Source organism: Lycorma delicatula, chromosome 2 (genome assembly GCF_047948215.1).
Source record: "Lycorma delicatula isolate Av1 chromosome 2, ASM4794821v1, whole genome shotgun sequence".
NCBI classification, from domain to species: Eukaryota; Metazoa; Arthropoda; class Insecta; order Hemiptera; family Fulgoridae; genus Lycorma; species Lycorma delicatula.
Window position 1 is genome coordinate 51,429,692 of NC_134456.1, and position 21,670 is coordinate 51,451,361.

Sequence of the window (21,670 nt, forward strand, 5' to 3'; positions counted from 1 at the left end):
TTTTAACACAAAATAAGAAAAAAATTGGAAAATGAAAATAACATTATATATATATATTTTTTTTTTTTCCCCCAATTTTTATTATGGATTTTCACCACATAAAAGCATCATCCATTGATTAATTTTAACATAGAATAGAGTTTTTTGGGAGTGAGGCCTTCCAGTCAATAACTGTATGCAAACAGTCTATACCAATCATATAATTAAGATATAAATAAAAATAAAAATTGGTCTTTAGCCTCCACATATAATATATTTCTCTTGTTTGCAGCTTATAACATTTATAACAAGCTTATAATGTTTTTCACTACCATCCTCTGACCAGAAATTTGACATATTTTACCAAATTACAGCCAAAATGATTACCAAAGATGAATAAAACAACTCACAATAAAAAATTACCTAAATTATCCAATTTTAGCAATGAAGCACACAAATAAATTAGTGTCATACGCAATGCAATAATTATGCAGACGGTTGCAACTGATACAACCTAATACCTCACAGGAGCTGCCTCCTGTGATAAAATAGAGTTGTCAAAAAATACATAAAAAAATTTTACATTAAATACACAAGTTAAACATGTTACTAGGACTTGAATTGGAAGGGCCAAGAGAACAAATAACATGTAACTCATTTAGAAAAGAAATCCCTTATAAAAGAGAGAATAAAACAGAAGAAAGGCTTACCTTTCTTCTATTGCACTTTTACAACTTGAGAAAATCTGATGTGGACATCACATGACTTCCTTGTTCGCCAATTAAATGACATATACACATTTTTTTTAAATGAAAAATTAAAGCAGAAAATCATGGAGAAAGTAAACTGGACTTGCAGAATGTTAATAAAAGGAAGATGAGAATAGAGAAACCTAATGAGGATAATAAAAAACAATTCTTTTTAGATCATATACTATGTAGGAAATATCTATAGAGAAAAATCATGGGAAAAAGTGAAGGAACTAATGTTACAGGAAAAGGTTTAAAGCTCTAACAAGAATAAAATAAGGAAGAAGTAAAAATAAATAACGAAAAGATGCTGAAGATTCAGACAAGAGGAAGCATCCTGAAAATAAAAGGATGGGGAGAACTAGTAAAAGGTACTGCCAAAGACATGTTAAATATTTACTCCCCATAATTCAGTGAAATTAAAATTGCTGAGAGCATTCTCAGTTTCAATTAATGCTACTAACATTTAACTACAATCACACAGGCAATAGAATTAACTGCTAACACTCATGACTTTACAAAAATAGCATTTTAAAAATTAATAAATACATCCTCACTATTCATTAGGTAGAAAATAATAGAGAAAAGTTAAAATAATTTTTAAAAAATACACTAGAAATAATCAGTTATAATCTTTAACCCACCAAAATCCTAAACTAATTCTAAAATCAATAACTGTTTGACAAGATTCCTTTTTGTACCTTTTTCAGCCTTCTTTTTTTATTTTTAAATAATATCATAAGTCATTTAGTAGTTTTGTCAATATACAGTATCTCTGTTTTTTTCCTTAGTAAAAGCGTTAGTTAAATATACAGCCCGACACAAATCTTCATAACTGCATTTATTATCTGTTACATATTCTATTTTATTTATCAATATAAAAAATTTGACTTCCTCAAAATGTTATCAGTTAGCTGATCAATTTTTGTTTTATTTTTTAAACTAAAAAAATTAAATTTGATATGGGATTTAATAAATTTTTAATATATTGTTAATATTAATTTTTTAATTTATGTTAGCAAAGACATAGATTATACAATATAAGTATAACAGTTTGTCCAAATTAAGAAGAATCACAAATTATACTAATGTGCTGTAAAAATGAGTTAATATAACTGATATATTTTTCTGATATCTGCGTTATAAATAAGTCAAGTATTCTTACGACAAAGCATTCCTCTTTCCTCCTCACAGTCTGAGCTAAGTGAACTCTCTAACACAGTTAGACAATACAGTAGATGAATTAATCTTGCATGAGAGATCAATAATAAAAATACTTACATATAAGAGAAATTATACCTGATAACAAAACATTAAAACTCTGAAAATCTAATTTTATAATTATCTTTTTTATGAATCAATTAACTCAAAAGTTTTATTGACAACATTAAATATTAATAGAAAAAATCACAATAAATATTAAAAATAAAAGGGATGTGATTCCTCTTCGTTCAATCTAAACTGAGTCACAAATCATTTCAAAGATTAGATACGACTATAAGAACCATAACGTCTTCCAGTAGTACATTATATCAGTTCTGAAAGTTGAAGAATATGAAATAGTTTACATTTATGCTGAATGGCATCCTAGCATGGCTTGTGCCTCATCAGTGCATATTCCAACAACATTCTTCCAAAGAATATTAGCTGTTAAAAAGTTACACAGAGCAGGAAAAACATCCTCAGATTTTGTGGTTGTCTGAAGAGTTTGGAAAAATAATATTTCTTCTAGCGAAGTGTTTTCCATTCTGTATTTGTTGTGGTTGCAAAAAAACAGAGCCCTAACATCATTGATTCATTTTTCATCAATATTTCTAATATAATAGAGTTCTGTTCAGAATTTAATTTCAGGTTTAATAACAATTTCCTGCCTTATTATTGATATCCATTACAATATGAGTAATTTTTTTTTTACAATTTATACTTTCTCATATTTCTTTAAAACATGAGTTTTCAATCTGAGGGTGTGCCCCCCTGGGGAGTGTAGGAGAATTTTAGGGAAGGTGTACACTAATAAAACGATTTCTTGATTTAACTAAATTTTTTTATCAGTGTAAGCAATCAAATTATACCTAAATTAGCCAAACAATAAAAAGTTGTAACAAATACAAATCACTCATGCACAACCTTAGAATGGAACTTAACTGCAAATATTCTCTCTATCACCTCTAGATCTAATTACATTCACACACACATGTTATTTACACGAGCCTATATCCAAATGGGTGGGTATAGGCCTATACCCAATCCATTTGGGTATACGCCTAACCCAAACCTGCCTGCCACAGATGTCGTTGGTTCCAACTTTGGCATTAAAATCCCCAATAATGTATCATGTCCTTTTTAGGCACCTGTTTCAGTGTTTCATGTACTTCCACATAAAAATCTTCAACTTCATCCTTGTTGGCAGCTGTGGCATAAACTTGTTCAGTAGTTGTGTTCATCGGCTTCCCCCACATTAGAATGGTCATAATTTGGTCGTTAACTATTATAAAACTTTACACAGCACAAGCTGTAAGCTCATCCACGATGAAGACCACACCATTTCTTTTGATGCTGTCATGACCAGAATAGTAGACAGTGAAGTCATTAGAGGTAGAATGACCATTTTCTGTTCAGAGTAATTCATTCACACCAAATAGACTGGCATTAAATCGGGTCATTTCTGATTTCATAATGTCTAATTTTCCTTGTGACATTCTGCGTACATTCCATGTTGCAATCCTTTTGATTTTTTTTTGGCTCAGGTCTCCACGTTCTCCATGGGTTTCATCAGTGACTGGATGCCCAGGAGGGTTTCTCCCACCCATGTTATAAATGCCCAAATGAGCATGCTGGAAAACTGATGCCCTTCCCCAGTTGCTTGTTCAATACTTCATGGCCTGGGTGTGTCCCCATTATGCAGAAGTTAAACATGGAAGAATCTAAGATAAGAGTCAAAATTGGAGGTTGCAACATCAATAATCTCCATTACACAGACGACACAACACTTCCAGCTGAATCGAAGCATGATCTGAAAACTTTGATTAAAAGATTGAAGGAAGAAAGTGAAAAAATGGGCCTGCACCTAAATGTCAAAAAGACCAAAATCATGACAACTATTGGCAAAAACATCAGTCACGATAATAATGAAGACATCAATTGCATTAATGGTTTTATCTTTCTTGGATCCATGATCACTCGGAATGATGGGTGCAGCCCAGAAATCAGACGGTGAATAACATTAGGCCGGAAGGCAATGTTAAGCATGAATCAAATCTGGAAAAATAAAGATATTAGCCTTGGCACTAAGTGTCAGCTAGTTCATGCCATCATCTTCCCCATAGCAATCTATGGATGTGAAAGTCAGACCCTGAAGAGGGAAGATGAAAGAATTGATGCTTTCGAACTGTGGTGCTGGAGAAGAATGCTGCAAATACCATGGGCAGCCAAAATTACCAACGAAGCAGTTTTAGAGCGGGTAAATCCAGCCATGTTCCTTGAAGGCAAAATACTTCAAGGAAATACAAGGCTCAAGCTCTTGTATTTCAGGCATGTCATGCAGTCAAATTTATTAGAAAAATCAATGATGCTTGATATCGTCAGTGGCAAAAGGAGACCTGACCACCAAAGGACCCGTACGTAGGCTTGATACCATCAAAGCTGGCACAGGCATGACCATGAAACAACTGAAGGAAGCAGTCTCAATGACAGAAATGAATGGAGAAACTTGTCCATAGAATCGCCGAGGGTCAGACACGACTGAACAGATAACAACAACAACACCCAAATAGTTCACCCCACTACTGCTATATCCACTCTGCATCTCTGTTAGAAGCAGACAAACAGTGTTTTTAGAGAAAACACACTACTGGGGCTACGGTAATTTTACTATCTTAGGCCACTGGGGCCAAGGTAGTAAAATTGGAGTGGTGCACTCCATAAAACAGATAATTGATGATAGTTACTGTGTTTCAGTCGTTTGTACAAATGATTGTCATACACAGTAGTGCTAAATATGGCTAATATTACCAAAGAAAAAACAGTATAATGAAGAGTATAAAATGTTCGTTTGGCTTTACTTAAAATGAGAAGAATGATTGTCATTTACCTCAATGTGTTAATCTGTCTCACTATTCTGAGTAATGATGCAATATGACCAGGGTGTCATATTTGACTACCATTTTTCCTGGCTTGAAAGAAAAATCAAGAAAGATTTTTGGTAAAAAGAAACTCTCTTAAATGAATGAAACTGAATTCAACTGGAAGTTTTCAAGTGAAAAACAAAAATGCCATTGAAGTTTCTTACAAGCTTGCATTGCTTATAGTAAAAGATGAGAAATTACATACCACTCACTGGTAAGTCACTTATAAAACAAAGTTTTCTAACTGCATGCATTACTTTACATGAAGAGGAAAGTTGCAATAAAATTGCAAAAATACTGCTCTCAAATGACACTTAAAACGTAGATTGATGAAGTAGCACAAAATTAAAAAAACACAAGTAACAGAAAAGTTAAAGAAATCTCCATTCTTTTCTCTGCAATGTGATAAGACAACTAACATTTCAAAACATTTTCAGTTGTTGTTTTACTGTAGATTTACAGTAAATATTTCCTTTGTAGAGGAAATATAATTTTCACAAAGTTTTCAGACAACCACAAAATCTGAGGATATTTTTTCTGTTCTGTGTAACTTTTTGATAGCTAATCTTCATTGGTGAATGTTATTGGAATATGCACTGATGGGGCATAAGCCATGACAGGGTGCCGTTCTGATTTTTGTGCTTGCAAAAAACAGAACCCTAACATCACTGATTCTGATTGTATCAAACACAGACAAGCTTTGGCTTGTAAGATTCTGCCTAAAACACTTGCTCCGAGTATTAGAGACCTTTTGAGGCTTTATGTTACAAATTGAATAGTGACGAACGAACTATACTTTACTACACTGAAGTTCATTAGCTTTCAAAAAGTAATGTGCTTGCTATTGCTAGGCTGTTCAATCTGAAATCTGAATAAGAAATGTATCCACTACTTGACATATTTATCAGACTTCTTTGAATCTAATCAACCTTTTTAATTTGAAAATGTAAAGACAGAAAAGCATTTTGAAGACATATGATGCAATGAAAGTTTTCCTGAAAAAATATATTTATGGCGTAATCTTTAGAGTTCAGAACCGAACTTTTCATCCTTCCCTTGTCTTAATGATCTTCTTGGTGACACACAAAATCTTCCATTAAATTTGAAAAATGAACTGAACTTGATTTCAAAACATTTGGCATACTTGGAAATTTAAATTGGATGCTACTTTCCAGATCTTTCTTCAAATAGCTGGCAATTTCAGTTGATAAAAGATCCATTCAAAATTGAAGTGGACATGTTTCCTGATTCCTTCAGGAGAAGGCAATCATCTACCTAAAATGTGATTCTCAAGTAAAAGCACAATTCCCAAACATGACTGTAAAAGATTTTCGGTTAAGCTATTTTCCTGTGTACCCACAAGTTGCTACAGAAGCTGTAAGGATGTTGGTGTAGTTTTCATCAACGTATCTATGTGAGTCCAGATTTTCTACGCTGGCTTACATCAAATCAACATACTGAGCATGGCTGGATATTGAAGGTGATTTGAGATGTGCATTATCACAATTGGAACCAAACATTAAAAAATTATGAAAGAAAAACAATGGTAGCCCTCTCATTAAATGTTTCTTAAGAAATAAAACTAAATAAGGTAGCCTGAAATTTTAACTGCACAGAGGGTAGAATCCTTTGTTATCTAGTTCAATTCAGTACTTTTAATTAATTAAAATGTTCTCAACAAAACAAGTATTATTATTTTTTTATATCTGCAATTATAAAAACATTCTTTGAGTTAACTTTATTAATCCTAATAGCACAATACTAACTAAACTAAACATTATTACTTCAATCCATTAGGTCTAGGGGGGCGTCGCATAATTCAAGGACACAAAGGGGAATGGATAAAAAGGTTGAGAACCTCTACTTTAAAATATGTTAATAACATTTTTTTTACAATTATTTTATTACATATTTAAAACCACTATACTTACTTATTTATTTAAGATAAATGCTATATATTTCAATTAAAACCACCAAAATTCAGTCAAGTTAGTGCCTCAGAACAATTACCTAATAGCTAATTTATTTGGAAAAGTAATAACATTACTTTTAAGTAATGTTATTACATTTCCAAATAATATATACTTTGAAGATGATATACACACACATATATATATATAAGCACTTTGAAGACTTATGATGTGATGAAAGGTTTCCTGGAAAAAATATCTTATATATCTGATATAACAGATATATATCATCATATATATATATATAGTTATAACTAATTATATAGTACATATTATAACTAATATATACTTATAAGTAGGAAAGGATTTACTACCTTAAAATCATCAGGTTGATAATTTTCTCGAATACTACCTAGACTTTATATGGTAAAATTGGAGATTAAAGGCTGTTAATTGACAAATTTTCAAAATACAATAATCTCAAATAAAATATAAATATTGTGTTTTACATAAAAGTAATTATATTCAATCATACCTTTTAGCATAATAATTCCTTCTTTATCATTCATACCGATTACATATGAAACTTCAGCAAATTTACCAGATTTTAACATAGTTTCTGGACATTCAGTCATAAAATTTGAACCAGTCCCAATAACTTCTTTACATGGAACAAATGGAAAGGTCAACTTTCGTTTTTCCTGAAAAAAAAATTAGACTACAATGTTCTATTTATGATAATTAATCAAATGTAAATACTGAACATTTGTAATTGTATGTCATATTTAAATATTGTAAATTCAAAGTGCACAAACATCATTATTCATTTGTTTTAAATGATGTAAAAAGAAGACCATCAAAAACATAGTTTAATTCTTTCGTCGAGTAAACTGATTTGACTAAAGAATTAATTACATAGAATGAATCTAAACAAGTATGGGAGTGACAGAATACTGCAGTTAGAAATAAATAAGGGATTGAAACAAAACGTCCTTCCTTAATTCAGTAATGAGAATTATAACTAAAGATGATGAAGAAAATATTTACTTAAATTTGACAGGGAGAATAAATCCAATAAAATTCAATAATCTTTGGTAGAATAGATAGTTTAATCTAGGGTGAAATTATTTAAAGTAATTACATAAAGTATGGAATGAGCAAATGAAATTACATTATTTCAAAGTAAATAAGGAGAAAGGTGAAGTGATGGTGGTGGGTAGAAATAAGGATTAATTAATTAATCAGTTCAACTTTGGATGGTACAGCTTAAACAAAAGTGAAGAATTCTGCATAAGCTGATGTATAGTTTGGAAAGATGGCAGAACGGGTCATAAGATTACAAACAGATTGGAGATTAAAGGAAGCAAACTTTTATCATTTACTGTACAATTTATCAAACTCCCAGAAGACAAAAATACAAATGAAGTAAGTAAATATGCATATTAAGTGTCTACAGTTACTTGTATGACAAAGATATGAATAATGTAATAATGTTCAAGAGGAAAAGTGAGATTTTTGAGATCACTAGTGAACAAAACAAGAAAAATATGAAGAAACATATCAAGGAATGCATTATCTAAACAGTGTTAAGAGATAAGATTAAGAAAAGTAGTTAGGACAAGTAAGGAAAATGAAAGATGTGAGACTCCCTAAGAAAATGGAAGCAATATGAATGGAAGGAAGGTGACCATGATATAGACCAGATATGCGATGAAGAGATGATAAACAAAGGGGATATTGAAGGAAGACCTGTCAGATGGGGGACTGCATAGGAGGCGCAATGACAGGAGAAAACGAACAGGTTTATTTAACACTCTGACCCAATGACCTAAAATGAGGGTCAGGCATGTGTGAACATGTAATTATGTGAAGTATTTCTAGAAAGTTCGGTATATTACTAGATATGATAATATCTTTTATCTCTGTATTTTGGCGGTTAAATGTAAATTATATATACAAAAAATTAAAAAAAAAAACAGTATTAACATTCCCAAAATAAATGTTTGTCTGAGTTTTTCCATTATACAAGGTTTGATAATCTCTAAAGAATATGCTGTTTGGTATTTTGTTGAAGAAATTTTTTTCCTTAATCTAAGTAAAGACTAATTTAACAGTTCGGTTAACTCAGAAAAATCCAGATGCTGATTTGCACAATCATACAATTTCACTACTTTTCAATATATTCAATTAAATTTTTTTTTATATTTAAAGAAACTACTGTTTGATTTATTTTTCAATTGCAGACGCAAAGTATGAAATGGAACTGAGTTGATTTAGTAAATATGGATAAAGGTAAAATTAACATCAATAATTTACAATACAAATAAAAAGTAATAAATTAATAATTAACAGAATGGTTCATTACTAACTTCAAGATTGAGCACTTTTCCTTGATGAGTTACCAGAGTTTCAGGGGACTGTTGTCTTAAAACTGTGGCAATCTGATTGACATCATCTGTTTTACAACCAACTAATTCTCCCAAAATAAAAGCACGAGGTACAGCATTTTCAACAAATGCCCATGGACTTAATGCAGTACCACTTTGCAGAATTGCTCTGTGAAAAAGACCTGGAAAAATTATCAGTACTATTAATGGAATAACTACTACATTACAACTTAGGTAAGTGTATCCTTTACAGTATGATGCTTCTACAACAGCTATAATACCTAAAGGTAAACATCTTGAAGTTAAGATCATGAAGGTAAGATTTTTAACAACTTAAACCATGTCTAATAAACGAATTACCATATAACAGTGACGTTAAACAGCTTTGGATGTATTTTTTATTTTGATGGCACCAATCATGTATGTTGGCATTTAGTGGCTAATGATGCACTGCAGTAGTTAATTACACTCAAAAATGTTAAAAAAATGATTATCTAACATTATATCTTACATTTTCAAAATCTTGCAAAAATGAAACATGTAACTGGTCTAAACACACATGATCGGTCTTCTCATATCAGGGACCATCAAATCAGGTATACAAAGAACTGGAATGAAATATCTGTTAGTATTTGTCATTCATGCTACTCCCATCTTAGAATAACTAACAGCTCATTTAGATTAAAAGTTTTAAATTGGTACCTCGTACACTTTAGATGTATCACAATGAAAAAATACATTTAAAGTTTAACCACTAACTGCCTATTATTCCAAGATGTCTTTATGACTAAACTTTTAATATAATAATATATTATACTATATTATAACATAATATAATAATAATAGAAACACAGTCAACTCATTTTCTATGTCTAAATCATTATTTCGTCTTGTTCTAATAACAATTAGCTTTGGCACAGCTTTAGTAAATCAATGTGGAATAAATCATACAAATGGAAAAATTATTTAACCATTTCTCTCCAGTAAATTATTCCACACGTTTCAAAAATTAAAATATTTACATTAATATGTTTTCAACAGGCATAAATTTTATTGAGTTTATAGAAAAAACAACAAAAGTAGAAATACATTATAATTACTAACCAGATGACAGTGGGGATAAAGTATGATACTGTACTGAAGCAGAACCAGCACTTTCACCAAATAATGTCACATTATTACAATCTCCACTAAAATACTTTATGTTGTCACGAACCCATTTCAATGCTAAAGTCTGATCTTTTAGCCCAGCATTACCAGGTACATCAGAATTACCAAGGCTAAGGAAACCTGCAATATAAAATAATTATATCACATCTAGCCAAACAGAACTAAAAAATTTAACTTAATGATGCAAAAAGATATAATATGTTATCTATGATAAACCTGCAATATATACAGAGAAATAAACTGCACAAATATCATCAAAGTAACATTTAGCCAGCAGTTGATACAATGGTTAACATGCAGACTGCTAGATAACCTCTAGCTTGGTTCAATCCCCAGTAAGGGAATTGTATTTTTTTTTTGCAGATCATTTCACCTTCTTTGTTAAAGACATGAAACAGCATCTACAAGGATGTAATTAAAAAAAAAGGTAAAACATTAACTTACACATTAATTTACTCTACAGTACTAAGGATTCAATTTGTGAAAATCATACTTTTCATAATTTTATAATAAATATTTGACAAAACATATACAAAACATATATACTGTTGCAACAATATATTGTCGCATATTCAGTGTCTGACAAGGATAATGAGAGAAGCACATAAAAATCTCTTCTTATAAATACAATTTATTACTCTTAAATAATTTATAATGTACAAAACAGTAATTAAAATTAAATACAAAATTAATTTAATAGCAATTAAATTATAAATACCTAACACAATTCTGATTTACTAAAAACTTTATAATAACTAATAGAACTAACAATAAGATAACAATAGAAAAATCTACAATTCACTTACTGTAAATATAAATCTACAATTCACTTAATGCAAATATCATTCAACTGCACTTTTAACAAAAGAACTACCCTACACTTTATGAATCAATAGAATACTATTACTTTCATACCTGTTCACAAATGATTGACTGAACAGCTTCTTGTTTTCAATCACTGTCCAAAATTGAATACTCATGATACAATCTTCACTCATTTGTTACCAAACACTTACTGTGATCGCTCTTATCACACACACTGCACCAAACTCGAACTTGTAAAAACTGACTCTCTACTGGTACACAGCAGTATTTATATTTCCTGATCTGCAATATCAGTACCCAACTCATCCTTTTGATTGTTCAAACATAATAATTTCCACTGTCTGTGCCTTCTATGCTTTTCTATAAGTTCTTTTCTAGAAAGAATCCCTTTGTAGTCACTTCTAGAGTCTCCTTTCTTCATTCATTTTCTCTTTCATTTTTCTTTCTGGAAGCTTTTCTACCTGTTACAAAATATATATATATATATATATATATATATATATATATATATATATATATATATATATATATATATATATATATATATATATATATATATATATATATATATAAAGGTAAACTAGGTTTTCAAATGTATCCAATCATTTAATTAAAATAAGCACACAATATCAGATATTCAGACAAACTTAAAAATATTAAAAATTAGAAAATGTGATATGGATAAGAGTAATAAGGGTTTTGACATTTTAGAAAGGTATTTATATTTATAAATACCTTTCTATATATATATATATATATATATATAAACATAAGAATAAATTTAATATGATACCTTCAGAAAGCGTATGAGGATGACGATATTATAAAGGCTGCAGTAGATAGGACCACTATCTGTTTTGATAATAATGTTGATTAACTGATCTTTTAATGTAGTTAGTAAGGTAATTCAGTGAAATGGCTAGCACATAATTTTACTTTACTTAAGATTTTGTTTTTACTTTAAAAGTTTAAAATTTTTTCTTTAATTATTTAATTTTTATATTTTTGTTTTTATTGTTCACATATGTAAAAAAAAGATTACATTTAATTTTAACTTAATTATAAATAATTTTTATAATTTTAAACTATTTTTTATTTTTTACATCTTGTTTTGGTTTTAATTTTTAATTTAAGTAAAAGTTTTAAATTATTTTATAAGCTTTAAAGTATAATAAGTTAAATTTAACTAAAAAATTTTTAATAAAATTTAATTAGTTTAAAAATATTTTTCACATAAAACTATATGTGAATAAGTGGTATAATATCATGGACTGTAAGTTTATGATGTTTTTTGAAATATATATATATAAATAATGTAGCTGAAGATGCGAATCAAGTTCGCGAAAACGCTTCTGCTTATGTAATGAAATAAGGTAGGTCATCCTATTTCAATTATTCTGTACTTGGAGTTGATCTGTTAAATATAAATTAATATATATATATATGCATGTATACATAAGATTAAGAACACTAAGGAAGCTACACAGTCATTTACTCATGTAATTCTGGCATTCATCCACATATTCTTTCTTTACACATATAACAGAAGAAAATAAAGAAAAAATAATAAAAGCAAACTTAATTATCTTTAACATACAATAGTACTTTAAATATTATGATTGAGTACTCACAAATACATTTATCAGACGGCAAAAACATACTGCTAAGTTTAAGAACAACGTTCAACATTAATTACAATTACAAATAAGTATGAATAACATTATTTGTGATCTAAATGGTGCAATCCTGGGTTCAGTAATTGCATCAAATATTATTGTTCATTTAATCTTTTTCTCATTTATTCTTGTTTTGTTCTGAGTTTTAATCCAAGACAAGTTTTATATTATTGAAATAGAAAGAACTAACTATATATAACAGTGCATAACATTTTACATATGACTGTTCAGCATTATTAATGGTGTTGATAATGAAAATTCTATGAACAAATAATTTCATACATTGATGTTGAACAAATGTAATTTTTAAGAACATAAAAAAAGACTATAAAATAAATGTCAAATTTGAAGCTAGTTTATCCATCATGAACTAAATACACTGAAAAAGTTGTTTAAAAATTGCTTAAGAAATAGGTAAAAACAATCAGAATCTAGAAAGACCAGTGTTACATAAAAAATGGAGCCGCCACTAAGCAAATTATGTAAAAGAAAGATATAAATTAGGAACATTGTTATGATTCACTGCATTGGCAACCTGCATACATGCATCTAAAAATTAAATTCAGTAATTGGCCGAAGCAACATCCTGCAACTTCATCTTTTGGCATCAATTAACATTTTTATGAGTCTGATTTTTATGAAATTTTGTATTATGATTCCTTACCATTCAATAAAATGAAATATGTGTAACAATAATTTTAATAAAAGTTTTCTTTAACTAATGCTGGCCATTAAATGGCAACCAGTACAGCCATAGGAAAGTGTTAATTGATAACCCTCACTCATAGACTCATCACCTTACAGGTGCACTTTGCATATACCCTTTGTAAATAGTAACTTAGTTGTATATTTACAGTGTACACTACAGTAAGCATTTAAAAAATTTATAAAATACACAAAAATAAAACAAGGGATATAGTAGTAGAAAGACCTCCTTGACAGTTAAAAGTCACTGAGGAATAAAGTTCCTAGGACCAGATCTTATGATATTGCTAATACAATAAGGTTATCTTTTAGCTAATTAAACCTTCCATAATCATTTATAATTAACAATTCCATTCCATATTTTATTTTAATTTTCACTAAGCTAAATCAATTTCATTGCAGAGTTGAAATGGTTAAATTCAGTACAAATGAGTAGATCTACTGTTCAGAAAATTATAATATAAACAAAAAGCCTTTAGTATACTCAATAAACTTACCAAATACACCCACTCTATAATTCAAAGTGACCAAAACAACATCATGTTCAATAATATAATCTGGGCCATAAATATCATCATTTCCACTGCCAAATGTAAATCCTCCACCATGAATGTAAACCATCACTGGCAGTAACATTTGTGCTACATAGGTTTCTTTAGGAATCTATTGAAAATATATAAAAACATATTTAGAAAGTACACAAGTATTAAGTACAACTAGTGCAGCTCAATTTCCCAGCCAAAATTCCAAAAAATATTTCTCTGAAAGTTGTTTCAAATTTTATGTTAATTATTTCTTTTTTTAAATCCATCACCACAAATTAAAAAACAAAAAAAAATTGTTGTAGAGACATAAAATCCATTCAAAATTGTAAAAAATTCTCAGTAAAGATACTTTCTCTTTATTCTTTGGCTAGATACATCTCAAAGGAGAGAGAATATTTATTCAAAATCATAAGAGGATATTAGTTAATATTACACACAAGACTGTTATTTTATTTCATTATTTTGTTACTAAAAAAAACTATAATTTTAAAAAATCAGGACAAGAAGATCATATACCTGCACAGCATCAGCTTTACAAAATAAAATCAAATGACAGATTCTAAGAACATATTTATAGATATAAAATAAAAAGCGTAATTTTTATAATACACTATATTTCTGTTAATCCAATCACTTTGGCTGTAGTACATTTTAAATACATGCATTATTGTTTTTTATGAAATTTCACAACTAAATTTCTTTCATAATTTTGTAATTTAATTCCGTACATCATTATGAAATTGCTTACAGTGCTGTTATAATCAGATTAGAAAATTGAACTTTCGTATTTCTTATTTGAAGAAATATGAATCATTCACATTTGTGTGCTATATATATAATAATAATAATAATACCTCTGTATTATATACAGGGCGAGTCAAAAGTATGAAAACCTCTCAACAACTTTAAAGAATACTGTAAATTTCAGGATAAGGTATTGGTCAACTATTTTACTTTTTGACAAGAAATAGAATTCCAACCTCTTCTTGGGAGCTGGTCCATGGATTGTAATTCAAATATTTTAAATGGTAACACCCTTTGTATGATATATTGTTTTAAAGGTCTCTTTAAGACAAGAAAAATGGTATAAATAAAAAGTTGATATGATGTCTATACCCAAAATGGTGGCAGGATAAAATTTGGATTTGCTGAACCAAAAGGCATTTGATTTTGTGAAACGCACCTGTAGCAAGATGGATGAATGAATGATGGACTGCTTCTGGCATTCTAAGAGTGGTGGACCCGAGCGGATGTATAAGCCATACTGCCGTAGTCCACACATGAATGGTCTAGATATTGGTAGAAGTGCAACATGCATACTAATAAGTTCCCTAACAAGTATTAGATAAACTCTCATCATTTCTAACATTTTACCTTCAGCTTCTTTAAATGTGTTACCCATGTTAGTTGTTGGTCAAATCATATCCCTAAAAATCTAACCCATGTGCATGCTTCTACTAATTCACCACGTAAAAACAGTTGAGGGACAGTATCTTCCCTCAAGCGTGAATAGCAGATTCATTTCATATTCTCCAGAGAAAATGTGAATCCAGTTGTTTTACACTACGATTCTGAACAGGTTATTGTATTTTGGAGCAGCATCTCACTAGTAGCTGAGGTTCTAGATGTTATGTAAATTGAAAAATCAACAAATAAAGATCACATTACAGATTTTTGCACACAATTTGTTATACTATTTATGGCTATGGCAAATAAGGTAACACACACATAGGTCACTTTCCTGTAGTATTCCATTTTCTGGTGTGAAACTTTTGGATATCACCATTCCAATTCGAACTTGAAAGGACTGACTATTAAGGAAACCCCTGATAAATGCAAGGAGATTTCCATGAACACCCCATTCATGTAATGTATTTAGAATTCATTTCCTCCAAGTCACTGTGTACACTCTTTGCATATCAAAAAATACCACAACCACACGTTGGCAAAGTAGGAAGGCATTTAAATAACAGATTCCAAGGCAACTAAATGATCAATAGCAGATTGGCAGAAACTGCATTGTTCATGGGCAATTAGAATGCTTCTTTCAAGGTACCACACTAGACAACAGTTTATCATATATTCCATCAACTTGTGCAAGGTACTGGTCAAGGATATAGGATGGTACCTTGAAGGGCACAATTTATCTTTACCAGGTTTCTGTAAGAGGATCACATCCTTCTGACCAGGAATCTGAAAACATCTGGTCTGAGAATATTTTATTGTAAATAGACAAAAGATGTCATAATCCACACTACTCAGGAGGTGAGGTAGCATACTGAACTTGATATCATTTCCAGGGGAAAATTTTTCAATCTTTACAGGGATTTTTCAATGCATATCTTAGTTCATCAAAAGAAAAAGGAATGTTTAATTGATTTTGCAAATCTCCAACAATAAAATGTACACTTTTTACCTGTAACGCAAAGCCCTGTGACAAACCCTTAATGCCCTCTTGAATTCTTTGTTCCACCAAGGAACAGCAGGCCACCTTGGTTTTGCAGATGTTAGTGGAATATATTCACTTACATTATTATATATCAGGTGTATAAACTTGGAAAGTTGGTGAATCGCTTCACCACTTTCATCACACTGGTTAAATGAATTTTTGTACCCAATCCAGTCTGCCTTCCCAACCACCCACCTGTGCAGCTGATTCTGAGGCAAATTACTGTTATCGACCAAGATAATAACTGGTCTGTGATTGCTTCCAAAAATGTTTTTGAAAACATGCCAGTTAAGATGTGAAAGTAGGAATGTTGAACATAACAACAGATGTAACTGATATAACAGATGTATCACAAAGATGTAACTGATGAAGATGATACAAAACATGTAAAATCCATCCTTAAATTAGCAAAGATCTAGGTTCTACCTCAGTTGATCAACTATACTTCCCCAGAAGAAACATGACGATGAGCCTCAAGAATGGTGATGGGCTTTAAAAACGGCAATTATTAGACAGGAATCTGTGAAAACAGAATGGACAGATCTTCACTTATCTGAATTTGGAAGAAGATATAAGTAGCTGATATTAATATTGAATGTCGCCAATAACTTCACTGAAACTGCAGGGATGTTTGTCGCTAGCAGAATACAGGCAGCTTTTATGTTTTCCCTCAGGGAAACAGCTACACCTTCATGCCCTCTCACCTCAGTTTGATAGTCACATCTTTCGCAGATGTATCTGCAAAAGAACATGTTATCCTGGGGATGGAGGCAAGTCTCATGCAGACACAGTACTAAAAGATTTTCTTCCTTTAGCAGGATTTCAATATCCTTGGCAAGAACATAGACCACAAACATTCCACTGAATAATATTTGTAGCCATAAACAATTTTCCCGTTATACTTAAAACCTCTGCATGCAGATTATTTATCAAATAAAATCTGGTTTTTCTGACTTTTAAGAAGTGCTCTGCATCTTTGGGCTTCATCTTCCACCATATTCTCATAAATATTTTGAGATGGTGGAGGAGACTTGGAAGCCTGGGAGGACAGAGCAATGATGTTTTAATGCAGCCCTTCTCAGGAATCTTAGTTTGCTGCATAATTGATGCAGCAGGAACTTTGTGTTGGTGTAACCAACTGATGTGGATTTAGATAAACCAACATCAGTTTTTCTGGTAGAAGGTCTTGCCAATACTCAATGCTGTAATAGCAGCCATGAGGGACTTTACTTGTTCTGACGAAGCATCAACCAATTTAGTCAGTTCTTTACATGATGTGTTTTCTTTTTCTCTTTGTACACTGTTTGAGATAGCCTGTACAAAACTAACACCAGGTTGTATAGGATTCCTCATGCTGAGAGATTTTCTGTATTCCTTATAAGCCACAATGAAGGACACTTTCTGCTCTGCACAAATTTTCAATACAGTCCTTTCTTCCTTGTAAAGAGGACATTCCTGAGACCTTGCCGAATGTGGACCTTTGCAGTTTATACATTTTTCTTCTTCAGTGCATATGTTATCTTCATGCCCCATATGGCTGCAACGTGCACAAACCTGTTCCTTTTAGCATCTAATTTTGGTGTAACCAAAACCCTGACTTTGAAAGCAGCATGTTGGGTTTGGTATATACAGTCACACATGAACAGAAAGGTAACCAACCTTTATTCAATCAGTAAAGGTAGAATGGTAGGAGTGGAAAAGGTTAGAATGAGTGAGGACATTGGTATATCAACACCATTCTCCTTCCTCATAATCCTTTCCGCAAAAAACAAAAAATCACTGCCTGCTGAAATTCAGCGTATTATGAAGTTCTACTATCACGTAGGCTGTTATCATGCACTTATTTATAAGAAAGGAAGAAATCTTTGCAAAGAATTTACCTTCCTCATTGCATTTAACTACAAGAAACCATACACTTGTTAATTTACCACTCTCCGGTACAGCTCTTGTATCCATCTCATTAGACACATCTTCGGCTGATGTCGGTCTGTTGTTTTTTCAAGTTTGAAAACCTCAGTTTGCTGTTTTTTCTAGTGGACCAACTACCACTAAAAAATTCTTATTTGGGATTGCCATACAGTTCCCTCAAGTACCAGCAATATAACGGACCACTCCAGCAGAGAGCATCTGTACTGGAGCTAGAGCTAAATACAGCTGGGTTTCTCCAGATGCTCAGAGGACATTGTTTAAAACTCACTACAGAGCCATCTACCCTTCAGCATGATAATTTCCACCTTGTGTTATGGTTGCGTTTCGTAAGGAATCACAACACTACCAAGTGTAAGTGTAAGAAGAAATAATGCAAAATGATGTGTAGTTGTATAAGGGTATATGTTATAATTTGTGTAGTTTTCTTGGTATAGTGTATGTGTATAGTGAAAAGTGTTCTCCAGCTTTGTATGTAGTGGAAAGAAAAGCTGCAGGGGCAAAGGTCATGGAGACACCATCCCCAAAATCTTATAGAGTAAGACTCCCTGTCAGGAATTTCAGATCAAGAGAAGGCTTTGGACAAGGTACAGAGTAACCATGGTGTGTTTTGCAATCTGTCTAAGGCCTTTGATTGTGCAAAGAATTATACTTTTCCTCCAAAACTGACAAATTTACGGTATAATTAAAAATCACACCCTGTATTTCAACCTAATTCCAACTAGTTAAAGTTGTGGAAATAAATGGAAAGAGATATTTCTCTGAATGGAATCCCTGAGTTATGAAGTACCACAACTTTTCAAGATTGGGTCGTTTCTCTTCTATATTTTTGTTAACAACCAGCCTTGCCTCACCTATATTACAGCAGAAGACGAAGTTATAATGTAATATGCCTATTAGGATAATGTCTGAACACATTACATCACAATTATGAAAGCTACCGGGGTTCTCATGAAAAAACTTAAAGAATAAATTTTCTATGTCTTCATACACTTCATGAATGATTTTGGTTGAATGGACTATAACTTGGGTATTAAAAAATGAACTTACTTCACTTACAAACGAGCCAGTTACAAAAAAAACTTATGATATTAAATTTAATTTTGAGTCAGAAGAACTCAATCCTGTTCCAAGAAGTACATTTTTGGGAATTAAATTTCAAAAAACTTTAGGAATGAAGGGACCATGGTAAGGATCTATACAGTAAAATGAATGAAGCCATCTTCAATTGTTGTGCTGTTTCCAAGATATCCAATTTCAAGAAGTCTACAGTGGTTGCCATTGAATATTTTCTATCTGTAGCAAGACAGGAAATTATCTTTTAAAGGGAAGACTACCTTTAGAAAGCATATCTTTACCCAAAAGAGGGTACATAGAATTCTTAGAGCAGCAGATTCATGAAGTTTGTGAATGAATTTACATAAAAAATTAATATGAATTTATGATATGTAATAACTTTTTCTATAAAGAAAAAATAAGAAAATACTTTACTAAAAATTTGTTTAAATATATAATGTAAATACTTGCATTTCTCTCCCCCCCCCCCACCCTTGTTTGGTAGAAAATTTTATACGTACTTAGAATTTTTCACTTCAAAAATGTTGCAAGGTAGTACATGGGAATATGAAATCACAAGTACAGAGTGGAGAAAAATTGCTCAAGATTTTCACTTGAAAATAAGAAGATGAAAACTTCCAGATTATTGTATAAAGACCATTGCAACTGAATATTCGCATAAGTAGACCAATACCCATGACAAGAAAAGGAAATTGCTGTTCTCCAAAATTAAACCTATTTTCCACATTTCAAATTTTGCTACCAAGAACATATTACCTCAAACTAATAGTTGAGGGAATATATGAGTGAAGAAGAGTAACAAAAAATTAATACTATCTGAAATGAAACCAACTTTGTGAATTAAATGGTTCAAATTTTAAAAGAATCAAAGTTTTCTTTACCTATCCAAATAAGGAAAAGAATTTGAAAAATCACACAGGTTTGGGAAATGAAAGTGTTTTTATATTTATTTCAAATTTCATTGAATTTTCAATAGGTAAAAGTATTACATGCTAAAATACTTATAAAGTTTATTTTTTGTTTCAATACCTGTGGTGTATAAATATTTACAAAAAGACAATCCTCATTTCCAACAATTTCTTTCATAAATTCATGAAACTGTGGACAAATGTTACCAGGTTTAGTTGCATCTCTTACACCTTCCCACGGTTTACATGGTAATGGATCCTACAAACATAAAAAATTTTTTTAACAGGAATTATGTATTATTATTATTATTGTATAAATATAGTGGGTGTTTTTTTTAGTGATAGAACTCTGAATTGAAATAAAACACATAAAAAGGTAGTTAAAAAAAAAGAAAAAAAAAATTAATTCATTTGTAGAGTTGTTTGTATACCACAGTATTTCCTTTTTGTTAATGAAAGGAGCTAGGAGGCCAGCGATGGTCAAAAGACCTAAAATTTCATAGCTATCACAAAGGTTTTAATCCCAATAAAATGATTTTTATTTAAATAAAAGTTTTAAATATTATAATATTTAAATTACATGCACTACATATGTAAATATGGTAATTATAAATACATTTACATGTTTAAGTTAGTATAAATATAAAAAAAGTTAAAAATACACATGACAAACTTACTACTCATATTTGAAAGGCTTTGCCTTAATACTCAGCATGGTTTTTTAAGGGGTACAACTTCACTATAAATTTTAAATTTTGGAAACAGATATCACTTGCATACCACATTTATTGGTATTGATAGTCATCTGTTGGTAACAATTGTCCAGTCATATTCAGCTGCCATCCATAACAGTCTAGTTAAAATAAATAGGCCCTCAAAGTGTAAGATTCGATCAAAGTATTAAATGTTACTACTACACTATATGCTCTACACTGTTGCATCTTGACCATGTAAATGTTGTTTCTATCAAACACTGTTTGAAAATAATACAACATTTCATCAATTTAACATGAAGCCTTGTTTTGAAAAATTACATACTTCAACTTGAAGTAAAAAAAATATTAACAAAATTGTAAACACCTTCAAAATTTTGTCTAAACATGTTTAGTTTATTGCTGCTGTGAATGAATAAAAAATATATATAATAATTTATCCTTAATTTCTGTATCCTTCTCCACATTCACATCTAAAAAGCCTCAATTCAGTTCCTTTCCCTTTCCCTCATTGCCCATGATCCACT

At 30.7% G+C, this 21,670-nt stretch overlaps 1 protein-coding gene across 3 annotated transcripts in view; it reads right to left on the reverse strand.

Moving 5' to 3' along the window:
- LOC142318792 (esterase FE4-like) overlaps positions 1–21,670 on the reverse strand; it is a 46,095-nt gene that overhangs the window by 18,565 nt on the left and 5,860 nt on the right. For all 3 annotated transcript variants that reach the window (XM_075355274.1, XM_075355275.1, XM_075355276.1), the window contains exons 3-7: positions 20,552–20,689; positions 14,023–14,188; positions 10,254–10,439; positions 9,132–9,331; positions 7,298–7,463 (exon numbers count right to left, since the gene is read on the reverse strand). In XM_075355274.1, the coding sequence (XP_075211389.1) occupies positions 7,298–7,463; positions 9,132–9,331; positions 10,254–10,439; positions 14,023–14,188; positions 20,552–20,689 (856 nt within the window). The remainder of the gene's footprint in view (positions 1–7,297; positions 7,464–9,131; positions 9,332–10,253; positions 10,440–14,022; positions 14,189–20,551; positions 20,690–21,670) is intronic.